The sequence below is a fragment of the Phascolarctos cinereus genome, unplaced genomic scaffold (genome assembly GCF_003287225.1).
Source record: "Phascolarctos cinereus isolate Bilbo 61053 unplaced genomic scaffold, phaCin_HiC Scaffold_3;HRSCAF=262, whole genome shotgun sequence".
In the NCBI taxonomy this organism is placed as follows: Eukaryota; Metazoa; Chordata; class Mammalia; order Diprotodontia; family Phascolarctidae; genus Phascolarctos; species Phascolarctos cinereus.
In genome coordinates, this window is record NW_027555736.1 from 235,198,905 (window position 1) to 235,213,835 (window position 14,931).

A 14,931-nucleotide genomic window follows, 5' to 3' on the forward strand; every position below is an offset into this window, starting at 1 on the left:
GTACTATATGTGTTTTTACAAGGGAGGAAATCTACTTAAGGTGGGAGGCATAATGTGATTAGTAACTTACCTTCCCAAAAGAGCATAAATAGTTTTTAATGCACAAACAGGTGGAACGATTTTGTTACTAACACTGTCAAAGTGTGTGCCTGTGTGTCTGTGTGTAGAGAAAGATTGAGAGATACATACATAAAAAAACATGTAGGAACTTTTTGAGAAAACAAACTGCACACAACAAATGCTCACAATTTCTTATTCAAACTTTTCATTCTTTTAAAAATATTTAAATATTTGTGCTTTTTGTTGACTGAGTTCATGATAAAAAAATTTGTTTAAAAAAAGGTTATCATTACTTTGTTCCATATATTTTTCAGTTAATAGATAGGGATTCTCACTGCTTGGAGCTGCCAGTGCCCAGTTTACATAATTTATAAACTTATTCAGCCTTTTGAAAATCAAAAACAAAGAAAAAAGCAATAGAAATAGTGTTTTATACGTTTTCCAGAATTGATATCATTGGGAGGCCCTCAGATTCAAAAGAAGCTACCTATAAGATACAGGATATACACCTGGATTTAAGCAATATGTTATGGAATAGAGAGATGAAAATGATCATAGTTAGTATTCAGTATTATTAATTACTTGTTTGGGTGGAATGGTGAGGTCCTCCAGGAAAAAAAATGGGAGCCTTCCAAAATTAGGAATTTGAAGTATATGGAAAGGAGGCTCAAGTATAAATGAAAGGGATATAGGAAAATTTGTCGGATGACTTGCTGATTCTATAAATCCCCACCACTTATTGAGATGTCCAATGGCATATGAAACAGAAAAGTTTAGAGCCCTTTTAATAGAGTGGGTAGAGCTGGAAGTTGGTGCTATTTAAAATATATATATAAAATCTCTTTACTACCACTTTTTAACTAATTAGGCAACAATAAGTGCTTTTACTTGTATGGTATTATTAGATGGCAACAATTTCATCCCTATTTGGTTATAGGAAATACTCTACAGAAAACCTATGAAATTTAATCTTGCTTTATGCAGTGGCTGGGTTCTTAAAATCGTGTACAGCTTTTTCAAGAATACAGGACAGGTTGGAATTTTACTATATAAAAATTCAGGTTTTGATCTATTCTCATTGAATAGCCCAGGCCCTGTCCTGCACACTAGCTGCCACCAGACTCCACACTGGTTATTTGTTATTCTGAAGCGGCACGAGCTGTTGCAGCAACAGCAATGGGCTAGAAAAGAAGTGGGAAAGGTTTAATCATTGTACCCTGTATATAAGTGGACTGTAATTTGGGAGGAACTTTTTTCCTGTTACCTTTATAAAGTTTGGCCTTGATTTGAGGGTAAATTGAATTGTTTGAAATATACTGAAGAAGATCACTGTTAAAAGGAATACTGCAGTAAATCCCTTTTTATAGAATCTGAAGAATGTTTTCTAAAGTCTGATGTGTCTGCTTCTACATATTTGGATAGTCTTTTTTTTTTTTGAGGGAGGAAGAGGAATGTCCAGACCTATGATTTCATCAGGGTAGGAATTCCCTCCTTCCTGCCAGTGCAGACCAGCATCTGTCCTGCCACTTCAATGTTTTTAAATGTGCTGGGGCTGGGGGGCACAGAGCCAAGATGGTGGAGTAAAAGCAGGGACTTGCTTGAGCTCTTCCCCAAACCCCTTCAAATACCTGTACAAAATGAGTGTAAACAAATTCTAGAGCAGCAGAACCCACAAAAAGACAGAGGGAAACAAATTTCCAGCCCAAGACAACCTGCATGGTTGACATGAAGGGTCTGTTGTACCAGGCTGGGAGAGGCGTTTGCCCGCGTAGACCAGGCCCCAGAGGACTGAATCATTGGCAGCTGTGGCGGTTTCCAGACTTCTCAACCCACAAATGTCAAAGACAACTTAGAAGGTCGGTAGGAAAAGTCTCTCAGATCTGGGTGAGAGAGGAACACAGACCAGTCCTGGCCCCAGCATGGCCCTGGGGCTGCAGCAGCAGCAGTGGTTGCGGTTGCTTCCAGAGCTCTCAACCCACAGACAACTGGTCAGAAGGAGATTACAGGGATCTCTTTGCTGTCACTAAAGCAGGATTCTGTTGATTTGCACGTTCTTGGATCTGAGTGGCAATCCTGGGGCAAAGAGAAGCACTGGCATAGTAGAGTTTGTGGCAGCAGTGCAAAGGGAACTCTCCTCACAGTTCCAGGACAGAAGAGAGTACTTGTGGTCACTCACAGACCAGAGCACAGGCCAGGAGAGTAATAAACACTTCTCCTTAGATCATACCACCTTAGAAGGACTGAAAACTTATAGGTCTCTAGAAGTATCTCTGAAAACAGCTGCACAAACCCCCTGAAACTTGGGATAGGTGTGCCCTCCAACCTGAAAGCAGAGCTCTTATCTTAACAGAGAGTTAAAAAGTCAAGTAATTGGCTGGGAAAATGAACAAACCAGAAAAAAAACTCAGACTATAGAAACTTACTTTGGTGACAAGGAAGATCAAAATATAAAATCAGAAGAAGCAAAGTCAAAGCTCCTACGTCCAAAGCCTCCAAGAAAAATATGAATTGGTCTCCGGCCATGGCAAAGCACAAAAAGGATTTTGAAAAGCAAGTAAGAGAAGTAAAGGAAAACTTGGGAAGAAAAATGAGAGTGATAGAAGAAAATCATGAAAAATGAGTCAACATCTTGCTAAAGGAGACCCAAAAAAATACTGAAAAAAATAACACCTTGAAAAAGACCAAATGGCAAGAGAACTCCTAAAAGCCAGTGAGGAGAAGAATGCCTTAAAAAGCAGAATTGGCCAGATGGAGAAGGAGGTCCAAAAGTTCGCTGAGGAAAATAATCCCTTAAAAACTGAAATGGAACAAATGGAAGCTAATAACTCTATGAGAAATCAAGAAATTATAAAGCAACCAAAAAAAGAGAAAGTGGAAGACAATGTGAAATGCCTCATTGGAAAAATAACTGACCTGGAAAATAGATCCAGGAAAGATAATTTAAAAACTATTGGACTACCTAAAAGCCATGATCACAAAAAAGCCTACACATCATTTTTCAAGAAATTATCAAAGAAAACTGCCCTAATAGTCTAGAACCAGAGGGTAAAATAGAAATTGAAAGAATCCACCGATCACCTTCTGAAAGAGATCCTAAAAGGAAAACTCCTAGGAATATTATAGCCAAATTCCAGGTTTCCCAGGTCAAGGAGAAAATATTGCTAACAGCCAGAAAGAAACAGTTCAAGTATTGTGGGAACACAATCAGGATAACACAAGATTTAGCAGTTTCTACATTAAGGGATCAGAGGGCTTGGAATATGATATTCGGGAGGTCAAAGGAGCTAGGATTAAAACCAAGAATCACCTACCCAGCAAAACTGAGTGTAAACAATGAGGGGGAAAAAATTGACATTCATGATGTAGAGAAATTTAATGCGTTCTTGAGAAAAAAAACAGGGCTAAATAGAAAAATTGAGTTTCAAATATAAGACTCAAGAGAAGCATGAAAAGGTAAACAGGAAAGAGAAATCATAAGGGACTTATTAAAGTGGAACTGTTTACATTCCTACATGGAAAGAGGATATTTGTAACTCATAAGACCTTTCTCATTATTAGAGTAGTTGGAGGGAATATATATAGACAGAGTGCCCAGGGTGAATTGGATATGAAGGGATGATATCTAAAAAAGAAAAGGTGAGAGAGGAATGTACTGGGAGGAGAATGGGAGAGGTAGAATGGGGTAAATTATCACACATAAAAGAGGCAAGAAAAAGCTTTTACAGTGGAGGGGAAGAAGGAAGAGGTAAGAGGGAATGAGTGAACCTTACTCTTATTGGATTTGGCTTAAGGAGGGGGATAACATTCACACTCAGTTGGGTGTGGAAATCTATCTTACATTACAGGAAAGTGGGGGGGAAAGGATAAAAGGGGGTGATAGAAGGGAAGGCAGATGGGAGGAGGGGTAATCAGAAGCACCACTTTTGAGGAGGGACAGGGTCAAAGGAGAGAATAGAATAAATGGAGGTCAGGATATGATGTAGGAAAATAGAGTTAATCTTTCACAACATGGCTATTATGGAAGTGTTTTGCATGGCTGCACATGCATAATCTATATTGAATTGCTTGCTTTCTCCATGAGGGTGGGTAGGGAGGGAGGAAGGGAGAGAATTTGGAACTCAAAGGTTTTTGTTTTGTTATTTTTGATTTTTTTTTTGGCTAGAACTCGAAGGTTTTCATTTTTTATTTATTTATTTAATTTTTAGAACTCAAAGTTTTAGAAACCAATGTTAAAAACTTTTCACATGCAACTGGGAAATAAGATACACAGGCATTGAGGTATAGGAATCTATCTTACCCTCAGGAAAAATAGATGGGGAAGGGGATAAGAGAAGCCAGGGGAGTTATAGAAGAAAGGGCAAATTGGGGGAAGAGGTAATCAGAATGCATGCTGTGTTTGGGTGGGGAGGGGAAAGATGGGGAGAAAATTTGGAACTCAAAATCTTGTGGAAGTGAATGTTGAAAACTAAAAATAAATAAATGAATTACAACAAAAAGAAAATGTTTTGGGGCACTGAAGAATTAAATTACTTGTCTGTGGTCCCAAAACCAGTATGTGTTAGAGATGGATTTGAATTCAATTTGTCCTGCCTCCCAGGTTAGCCCTATATTTCTTTGCCACAGTGCCACTCTTGGAGAATTTTCCGTGAGGTCTTATGACACAGAAGCTATAGGTATGCTCTCCTTTTTTTATTAGAACCATTCCTGATGTCAGTGTGTTAAGGACTCATTGCCAGAATTCTAGGTTCTAGTTAGAAGAGCATCATTCTCATCATGGCTTCCATATGCAGTCACATTCTGACTTAGTTTTAAAATAGTAATGTGGCATAGATTTAATAGTTGAAAGGGCAAGCTCTTAAGTGTTTTCCATGTGGATTTTCCATACTGAGTTGTAAATAGATGATCAAAAAAGGAATTTTACCCTGGCAAAACAGTGCACAGTGAGGTTTCTCAGACATAAAGTGAAGTGACTTCTCTGGGTAGACCGGATTTAGATGATAACGGAATGACAACTTTTATAAACTGACTGCATACACAGCTGGACAAGAACTACTCGATTCTGGTTGTTTGATCTGTTAATTTGGTCTCTTCATGCATTTATTCATGCATGTTCCAGACTTCCAGTTCCAGGTGATGCATTAAGCCAGATTGGCTAAAATGATAGAAGAGAAAAATTATGAATGTTGGAGAGGATGTGGAAAAATTGGGACACTAATTCCTTGTTGGTGGAATTATGAACTGATCCAACCATTCTGGAGAGCAAACTGAAATTATGCCCAAAATTAGTAAACTACCTATATACTCTTTGATCCAGCAATACCACCACTTGGTCTCTTTCCAAAGATAATTAGGGGAAAAGGGAAAGAATCTCTATATATCTAAGTATTTATAGCACTCTCTAGATGGTGGCAAAGAACTGGAAATTGCAGGGATGCCCAGCAATTGGGGAAATGGCTGAACAAGTTATGGTATATGATTGTGATGGAATACTACTGTGCTATAAAAAATTATGAACTCAATGATTTAGAAAAATAGGGAAACACTTGCGTGAAATAATAAAAAGTGAAATGAGCAGATCCAAGGGAGCATTGTGTACAGGAACAGCAATGTTGTTTTAAGAACAGCTTTGAGCAATTAAATAAATTATTTTCTCTATTATAAATATACAAATTGACTATAAAGGACATATGAAGAAAGACACTATCTGCATCCAGATAAAGAACTGATAAATAGAAGTATCTATAGAATAATTTTACATATATGTATACATATATGTACCTATTTGTGTCTAATGGTAGCCATCTCTGGGAGGGCGAAAGGAAGAAGAAATAAATTTACATGATAATTTTGTTGTATATTTGAAAGCAATAGCAAGTTGTGTATAATAGATTTGCAGTTTCACGTACCATCATCTTTTTATTGTACTATGTTATGGAAATGCTTATTGTATTCCATAAATTAAAAATTAAAAAAATTAGCGAACCTAAGAAATTAGATTAGACTTAAAATAGCAGAGCATTAATCTAGCTACTGTTTGTTTTTATGCTAAAACAGACTGTCTTTTTAGGCATGTAGAGAATTCTCTGACATTCTAGCAAGGTGATGATGATTAATGCTAATGGGCCATAACAAATTTTGTCAGCCTTTACTTTCTCATATTAAGATTCCTACAACAGGAAATTTGGAAGGAGGCCAGTGTTGGGCATCGGGCAGAGTATCATGTAATAAAGTGTTGCCATCAGAGCTTTGGAGTAGGAATTGCTTCATTTCTTATATTTTGTATCCCCCAGAACTTAGCACAGTGCCTGGCATGTAGTGAGCCTTTAATAAAGTCTTGTTGATGGATTTGATTGGTTAATTCAACAGTGTCTTTCTTCCTTCTCTTCCTAGACTTGATTTGAGGGTAAATAGTCAAAGAAATATTTTTCATAGATATGTGGTCTAGAATAGCGAAATATTCTAAGAATTAACTCCCTTTACAAAAATTCCTATTTATATTATTCTTTGAGATTTGTAACATATTAATAGAGGTAGCCTTTTTTTTTAAGCATATGTTTTTAAAACTTTAGGTTTCAAATTTTCTCTCTTCCTCCCTCCCCACCCACGCTCATTGAAAAGGCAAGCAACTCAATATAGGTTATACATGTGCAATTATGCAAAACACTTCCATAGTAGACATGTTGTGAAAAACTAACTCTATTTCCCTTAATCCTGTCCTGCCCTCCCATTTATTCTATTCTTTCTTCCCTCCACAGAAGTATTTACTTCTGATTACACCCTTTCCCAGTCTGCCCTCCTCTCTTTCATGCCCCTGCTCTCTTGTTCCCTTCTCCCCCTATTTCCTGTAGGGTAAGACAGATTTCCATACCCAACTGAATGTGTATGTTATTCCCTCCTTAAGCCAAATCCTATGAGAATAAGATTCACTTATTCCCTCTCACCTTCCCCCCTTTCCCCTCCACTATAAGAGACTTTTCTGTGTTTTTTTTTTTTGTGAGATAATTAACCCCATTCTAACTCTCCCTTTCTTCTTCTCCGAGTATAATCCTCCCCTCATCCCTTAATTTTGTTCTCCAGATATCACCCCTTCATCTTCAATTCACCCTGTGCCTTCTATCTATCTATCTATATATATATATACATACATATAATTTTTTTCTTCCAACTACCCTAATACTGACAAAGGTCTCATGAGTTATAAATATCATCTTTCCATGCAGGAATGTAAACAGTTCAATCTTAATAAGTCTTATGATTTCACTTTCCTGTTTACCTCTTCATGTTCCACTTGAGTCCTGTATTTGAAAGTCAAATTTTCTATTCAGCTCTGGTCTTTTCATCAGGAATGCTTGAAAGTCCTCTATTTCACTGAATGACCATTTTTTCCCCTGAAGGATTATACTCAGTTTTGCTGGGTAGGTGATTCTTGGTTGTAATCCTATCTCCTTTGCTCTCCAGAATATTATATTCCATGCCTTGAGGTCCTTTAATGTAGAAGCTGCTAAATCTTGTGTTATCCTGATTGTGTTTCCACAGTACTTGAATTGTTTCCTTCTGGCAGCTTGTAATATTTTCTCCTTGACCTGGGAACTCTGGAATTTGGCTACAATATTCCTAGGAGTTTTCCTTTGGGGATCTCTTTCAGGAGGAGATCTGTGGATTCTTTCATTTCTATTTTGCCCTCTGGTTTCCTTGATAATTTCTTGAAAGATGATGTCTAGGCTCTTTTTTTATCATGGCTTTCAGATAGTCCAATAATTTTTAAATTCTCTCTCCTGGATCTATTTTCCAGGTCAGTTGTTTTTCCAATGAGATATTTCACATTGTTTTCTAATTTTTCATTCTTTTGGATTTGTTTTACAGTGTCTTGATTTCTCATAAAGTCACTAGCTTCCAATTGCTCTATTCTAATTTTTAAGGAAGTATTTTCTTCAGTAACTTTTGGACTTCCTTTTCCATTTGGCCAATTTTTCTTTTTAGGGCATTTTTCTCCTCATTGGCTTTTTGGACCTCTTTTGCCATTTGGGTTAGGCTATTTTTTAAGGTGTTATTTTCTTCAGTATTTTTTTGGGTCTCCTTTAGCAAGCTGTTGACTTGTTTTTCATGATTTTCTTGCATCACTCTCATTTCTCTTCCCAGTTTTTCCTCTGCTTCCCTTACTTGCTTCTCAAAATCCCTTTTGAGCTCTTCCAAGGCCTGGGACTGATTCATATTTTTCTTGGAGGCTTTGGATGTAGGAGCTTTGACTTTGTTGTCTTCTTCTGGTTGTATATTTTGATCTTCTTTTTCACCAAAGTAAGATAATATAGTCTGACTCTTTTTGCGCTGCTTGCTCATGATCCCGGCCAATTACTTGAGTTTTAAACTCTTTGTTAAGGTAAGAGTCTGCTTCCAATGTGGAGAGTGTACTGTCCCAAGCTTCAGGGGTTTGTATAGCTGTTTTCAGAGATACTTGTAGGGACCTGTAAATTTTCAGTTCTTCCAAGGTGGTATGATAAGGGGTGAGGTGTTTACTCCTTTCCTGGCCTGTGACCACAAGTACTCCTTTCTGTCCTGTAACTGAGGAGGGGTTCCTCTCTACAGCCACTACAAGCTCTACCACGTCAGTGTTCCTCCTCACCCCAGGACTACCGCCCAGAACTGTGACCCAGATCCAAACACGGACAAAGCAAGAGATTCCTGCCTCAGCACTGGTAAAGAGATCCCTGCAATCCCTCTCTGATCAGCCACTGGATTCCCCCTCAGTCTGCGGGAAGCTCGGGAAGCAGCCGCCCCCCTCCCCCCCCCCCCGCCACGCTGTTGGGGAATGGAGCTGAGATCCCGCCTTCTTCTCTGAGCACTGACAGAAACAGACTTTTCCCACTGACCTTCTAAGTTGTCTTTGGCATTTGTAGTTTGAGGAGTCTGGAAATCTCCACAGCTGTCCGAGATTCAGGTCGCTGTGGACTGTGCCCCCACGCCGCGCTGCTCTGTGCTCCCAGCCCGGTGCCATACACCTTTCTGATCAGGTTGTCTTGGGCTGGAAATTTGTTTCACTCTGTCTTTTTGTGGGTTCTGCTGCTTCAGGATTTGTTTAGAGCCATTTTTTATGAGTATTTGGAGGGGTTTGGGGGAGAGCTCAAGCAAGTCACTGCTTTCACTCTGCCATCTTGGCTCTGCCCCCTGAGGAGTCTAGAGGCAACCTTTCTAAGTTGACATCTAACTTCCAAGAAAAGGAGAGATGAAGTTGGCAGGGATAACCAACCCTTTAATTTTGCAGACGAAGAAACTGAGGCCCACAGAATCTAAGTGACTTGTCTACTATTACTTAGGTTATAAATTGCAGGGTTACAATTTCAGCTATGGTCTTCCTATTCCAAATCCAGTGCTCTTTCCACACTGTGCTATTTATAAATCTATTTTAATATAAAAGATCTGCTAGCTTAGCACTATATTGAAATTAGTTAAACTTAATTAAAAGTAGCTGATATTTTGGAACATTTATGTGTGTGAACGTGTTTGTGTATACCTCAAAGTCTCTTTAACTTATACCTTATGTTACTTCGAAGTACAGTTTGTAATTATTAAAGGTAACTTGAGAATCTGAGAAATGCATTGTATAATAGTGTTTCGTTTATTTGACCTGAACATGGTAGTCAGAATAGGAAGCTGATGGAAAATATATGAGTCTTAAAGAGTATTTCGTTTCTTTAAGGTGGGAAGATCAACAGAGAGCCCAATAGACTTTGTGGTAACAGACACAGTTTCTGGCAGTCAAAACAGTGATGAAACCCAGATCACGCAAAGTACCATATCCAGGTTTGCCTGTAGGATTGTCTGTGACAGGAATGCACCCTACACAGCACGGATTTTTGCAGCAGGATTTGATTCTTCCAAAAACATCTTTCTTGGAGTAAGTATTATTACTGTCTGGGTTGTATGCAATCAGAACGGGCCATGGTTGTCACATATAATATGCAGTTGTATTAATAAAATAATTTGCTTAATACTATGTTATATTTTAAAGTTTTAGTTCTTTAAGTAGTAAATTTTTTCTTAAAGGAAAATATAGTAATAAATTCTGTTAATAAGGGTTGATCTTAAAGACAGGAGAGTTTATTTCAGAGAAATTGTTAAATATTAATGAATATGATATGAAGTATACTGTACTTCCCCTTGCACATAGCTGAAGTGTTCATGTGGTTCCTGTTGTATCAAAGGCATTTGTACCTGGGGTCTTTTGGATAGCTAACTTTGGTTTAAAGGAAAGAATTGTGATTTAGATGGTAGGATCATAGACTTAGAACTCAAAGCAGTTAAGAATTCAGTTGTCACTAATTAAAATTTTAAACTAATTATCCACATAGCCTTAGTTTTCTCTTGCGAAAAGGAGAATTATTATGTTTGTTGTCTTCCTACTTTGCTGTCTCCCAAGATAATTGTGAAGAATAATGATTCTATATTAAGGAAGTTGAGATCCTAAAATAAAAGTAGTGACTAGTTGGAGTTTCGTTATACACTAGACAAACTATTTGTCCACTTTGTTTTCTCTAATGCTCAGGTTAAATGAATTAATTTTTTAGCATGTTACTGGCTATCTAACCATAGACACAAAATAACAACTAAACTTGGGCAGAAAACTTGTATAACCAGAACTCATGTGTTTTTAAAGGAAAGTCTACTTTCTTTCCCAGTGGTGTGATGTGTATATTTTACAGGAAAAGGCAGCAAAATGGAAGAATCCTGATGGACACATGGATGGACTAACTACAAATGGTGTTCTAGTAATGCATCCCAAAGGAGGATTCACAGAAGAGTCCAAGCCAGGAGTATGGCGTGAAATTTCAGTTTGTGGAGATGTATATACACTGCGAGAAACAAGATCAGCCCAGCAAAGGGGAAAGCTAGTGAGTTCAACTGTACAGAAATACTATCTTATAAAGAGTAATTATGAAGATCGTTACTTGCCATCCATGAAATTCGATATATGTGTGTGTATGTGTGTACAGTCATTTTATATATACGTAAATGTGCATTTACATATATATACCCGTGTGTGTGTCTGTGTGTGTGTGTGTGTGTGTGTGTGTGTGTGTGTGTGTGTGGTGTTTTCCCCAGTGTTCCTTCAGGGCAAAGACAATTTTTTGTCTTACTATCCCACAACACCTGTCATAGGATCTTGCATATTGGATAAATGCTTAATAAACATTCATTGAATCAGTGATCCTATGGTCCTCTGTTGAGCCTGGCTTGTTGTAGTGTTGGTTTTTAGTTTTTTATCTAAACATTTTTAAAAACTTTAATCTTAAAATGTACTAAATTGTGTGGTGATTGAACGGTGGGGAAACAAGATGGTGATGATTCATTACTAGTGCTCCCTGTTGTTGCTGCCCGTTTTTGTTTTAATTTTGATGATGTTAGCTACTCCCTAAACTTTTTTTTCCTTTAGTCAACTCTGGTATGGGTTCACCACTTCGCATTTCAGTTTTCTCCATAATCAAGTTGATTCAAGCATTTATTTAGCACCTGCTGTGTGCCAGGCACTGTGCCACGTTCTGGGGATACAAAGAAGGGCTGAGATAGTCTCTGCTCTGAAGGATCTCAGAGTCTAGTGGAGGAGAGAACATTCAGACAAGTATGCAAGAGCAAGCTATATGCTGGTTAAATTGGAGATAATCTCAGAGGGAAGGCACCAAGGTTAAAGAGGAACAGAAAAGGCTTTTTCAACAAAGTAGGACTTTTAACTCTGACTTGAAGGCAAGTCAGGCAGAGATGAAGAGTGAAAACGCCTGCGCTTGGTGGATGGATTATCATGTTCAAGGAACAGCGAGGAGATCAGTGTCACTTGAGTATCTTTCCATGGTCCTTATTTAGAAACCTCCTCATTACCTCACTTGGGGTTCTTTCCAATGATGGAGGATCCAAAAAACTACAGTGATTAAAATTAAGAATCAGTAAGTATATCTGGATGCAGTACAGACAGGGTCATTGGACTTCAATAACATATACACAGGGGGGCGGAGCCAGGATGGCGGAGTGAAAGCAGTGACTTGCTTGAGCTCTCCCCCAAACCCCTCCAAATACCTATAAAAAATGGCTCTAAACAAATTCTAAAGCAGCAGAACCCACAAAAGGACAGAGTGAAGCAAATTTCCAGCCCAAGACAACCTGGATGATTGATCAGAAAGGTGTATCACGCCGGGCTGGGAGCGCAGCATGGGCACACAGGCGCAGCAAACCCGGAGCAGGCCTCAGAGGACTGAATTGCGGACAGCTGTGGTGGTTTCCAGACTCCTCAATCCACAGATGCCAAAGACAACTGAGAAGGTCAGTGGGAAAAGTCTTTCTGTGGTGCTGAGAGAGGAGCATGGGGTCTCAGTTCCAGTTCCCTGTGAGTGTGGCCCGGGGGGGGGGCACTGCCTCCTGAGCTTCCGGCCCATAGACTGAGGGAGAATCCAGTGGCTGATCAGAGAGTGATTGCAGGGATCTCTTTACCAGTGCTGAGGCAGGAATCTCTTGCTTTGTCCGTGTTTGGATCTGGGTCACAGTTCTGGGCGGTGTCTGGGGTGAGGAGGATGCGTGGTGGAGCTTGTAGTGGCTGTGAGAGGAACCCCTCCTCACAGTTACAGGACAGAAAGGAATACTTGTGGTCACAGGCCAGGAAAGGAGTAAACACCTCACCCTTATCATACCACCTTGGAAGAACTGAAAATTTACAGGTCCCTACAAGTATCTCTGAAAACAGCTATACAAACCCCTGAAGCTTGGGACAGTACACTCTCCACATTGGAAGCAGACTCTTCCTTAACAAAGAGTTTAAAACTCAAGTAATTGGCCGGGATCATAAGCAAGCGGCGCAAAAAGAGTCAGACTATATTATCTTACTTTGGTGAAAAAGAAGATCAAAATATACAACCAGAAGAAGACAACAAAGTCAAAGCTCCTACATCCAAAGCCTCCAAGAAAAATATGAATCAGTCCCAGGCCTTGGAAGAGCTCAAAAGGGATTTTGAGAAGCAAGTAAGGGAAGTAGAGGAAAAACTGGGAAGAGAAATGAGAGTGATGCAAGAAAATCATGAAAAACAAGTCAACAGCTTGCTAAAGGAGACCCAAAAAAATACTGAAGAAAATAACACCTTAACAAATAGCCTAACCCAAATGGCAAATGAGGTCCAAAACGCCAGTGAGGAGAAAAATGCCCTAAAAAGAAAAATTGGCCAAATGGAAAAGGAAGTCCAAAAGGTTACTGAAGAAAATACTTCCTTGAAAATTAGAATAGAACAATTGGAAGCTAGTGACTTTATGAGAAATCAAGACACTGTAAAACAAATCCAAAAGAATGAAAAATTAGAAAACAATGTGAAATATCTCATTGGAAAAACAACTGACCTGGAAAATAGATCCAGGAGAGAGAATTTAAAAATTATTGGACTATCTGAAAGCCATGATTGAAAAAAAGAGCCTAGACATCATCTTTCAAGAAATTATCAAGGAACCAGAGGGCGAAAAAGAAATGGAAAGAATCCACAGATATCCTCCTGAAAGAGATCCCCAAAGGAAAACTCCTAGGAATATTGTAGCCAAATTCCAGAGTCCCCAGGTCAAGGAGAAAATATTACAAGCTGCCAGAAGGAAACAATTCAAGTACTGTGGAAACACAATCAGGATAACACAAGATTTAGCAGCTTCTACATTAAAGGACCTCAGGGCATGGAATATAATATTCTGGAGGGCAAAGGAGATAGGATTACAACCAAGAATCACCTACCCAGCAAAACTGAGTATAATCCTTCAGGGAAAAAAATGGTAATTCAGTGAAAGAGAGGACTTTCAAGCATTCCTGATGAAAAGACCAGAGCTAAATAGAAAATTTGACTTTCAAATATAGGACTCAAGTGGAACATGAAGAGGTAAACAGGAAAGAGAAATCATAAGAGCCTTATTAAGATTGAACTGTTTACATTCCTGCATGGAAAGATGATATTTGTAACTCATGAGAACTTTGTCACTATTAGGGTAGTTGAAGGAAAAAAAATTATATGTATGTACATATATAGAGATAGATAGATAGAAGGCACAGGGTGAGTTGAAGATTAAGGGGTCATATCTGGAGAATAAAATTAAGGGATGAGAGAGGATGATACTCGGAGAAGAAAGGGAGAGGTAGAATGGGGTAAATTATCTCACAAAAAAAAAAGAAAAACCTCTCACAGTGGAGGGGAAACAGGGGAAGGTGAGAGGGAATGAGGAATCTTATTCTCATAGGATTTGGCTTAAGGAGAATAACATACACATTCAATTGGGTATGGAAATCTGTCTTACCCTACAGGAAAATAGGGGGAGAAGGGGACAAGAGAGCAGGGGGATGATAGAGAGGAGGGCAGATTGGGAAAGGGGTAATCAGAAGCAAATACTTCTGAGGAGGGACAGGGTCAAAAGAAAGAATAGAATAAATGGGAGGGCAGGATAGGATTAAGGGAAATAGAGTTAGTTTTTACAACATGTCTACTATGGAAGTGTTTTGCATAACTGCACATGTACAACCTATATTGAGTTGCTTGCCTTTTCAATGAGGGTGGGTAGGAAGGGAGGAAGGGAGATAATTTGGAACTCGAAGTTTTAAAAACACATGTTTAAAAAAAATGTTTTCACATGCAACTGGGAAATAAGAAATACAGGAAATGGGGTACAGAAGTCTATCCTGCCGTACAGGAAAATAGAAGGGGAAGTGGATAAGAGAAGGAGGGGAGAGAAATAGAAGAGAGGGCAGACTAGGGGAAGGGGTATTCAGAACGCATGCCATCTTGGGGTGGGGGAAGGGGTGAGAAATTTGGAACTCAAAAACTTGTGGAAGTGAATGTTGAAAACTAAAAATAAATAAATTTATATTTA

The 14,931-nt window shown here is 38.8% G+C and overlaps 1 protein-coding gene across 1 annotated transcript in view; it reads left to right on the forward strand.

Moving 5' to 3' along the window:
• PELI2 (pellino E3 ubiquitin protein ligase family member 2) overlaps window positions 1–14,931 on the forward strand; it is a 116,461-nt gene that overhangs the window by 88,704 nt on the left and 12,826 nt on the right. Inside the window, exons 4-5 of the mRNA XM_020986451.2 lie at window positions 9,755–9,952; window positions 10,758–10,946. Coding sequence (XP_020842110.1) covers window positions 9,755–9,952; window positions 10,758–10,946 — 387 coding nt within the window. The remainder of the gene's footprint in view (window positions 1–9,754; window positions 9,953–10,757; window positions 10,947–14,931) is intronic.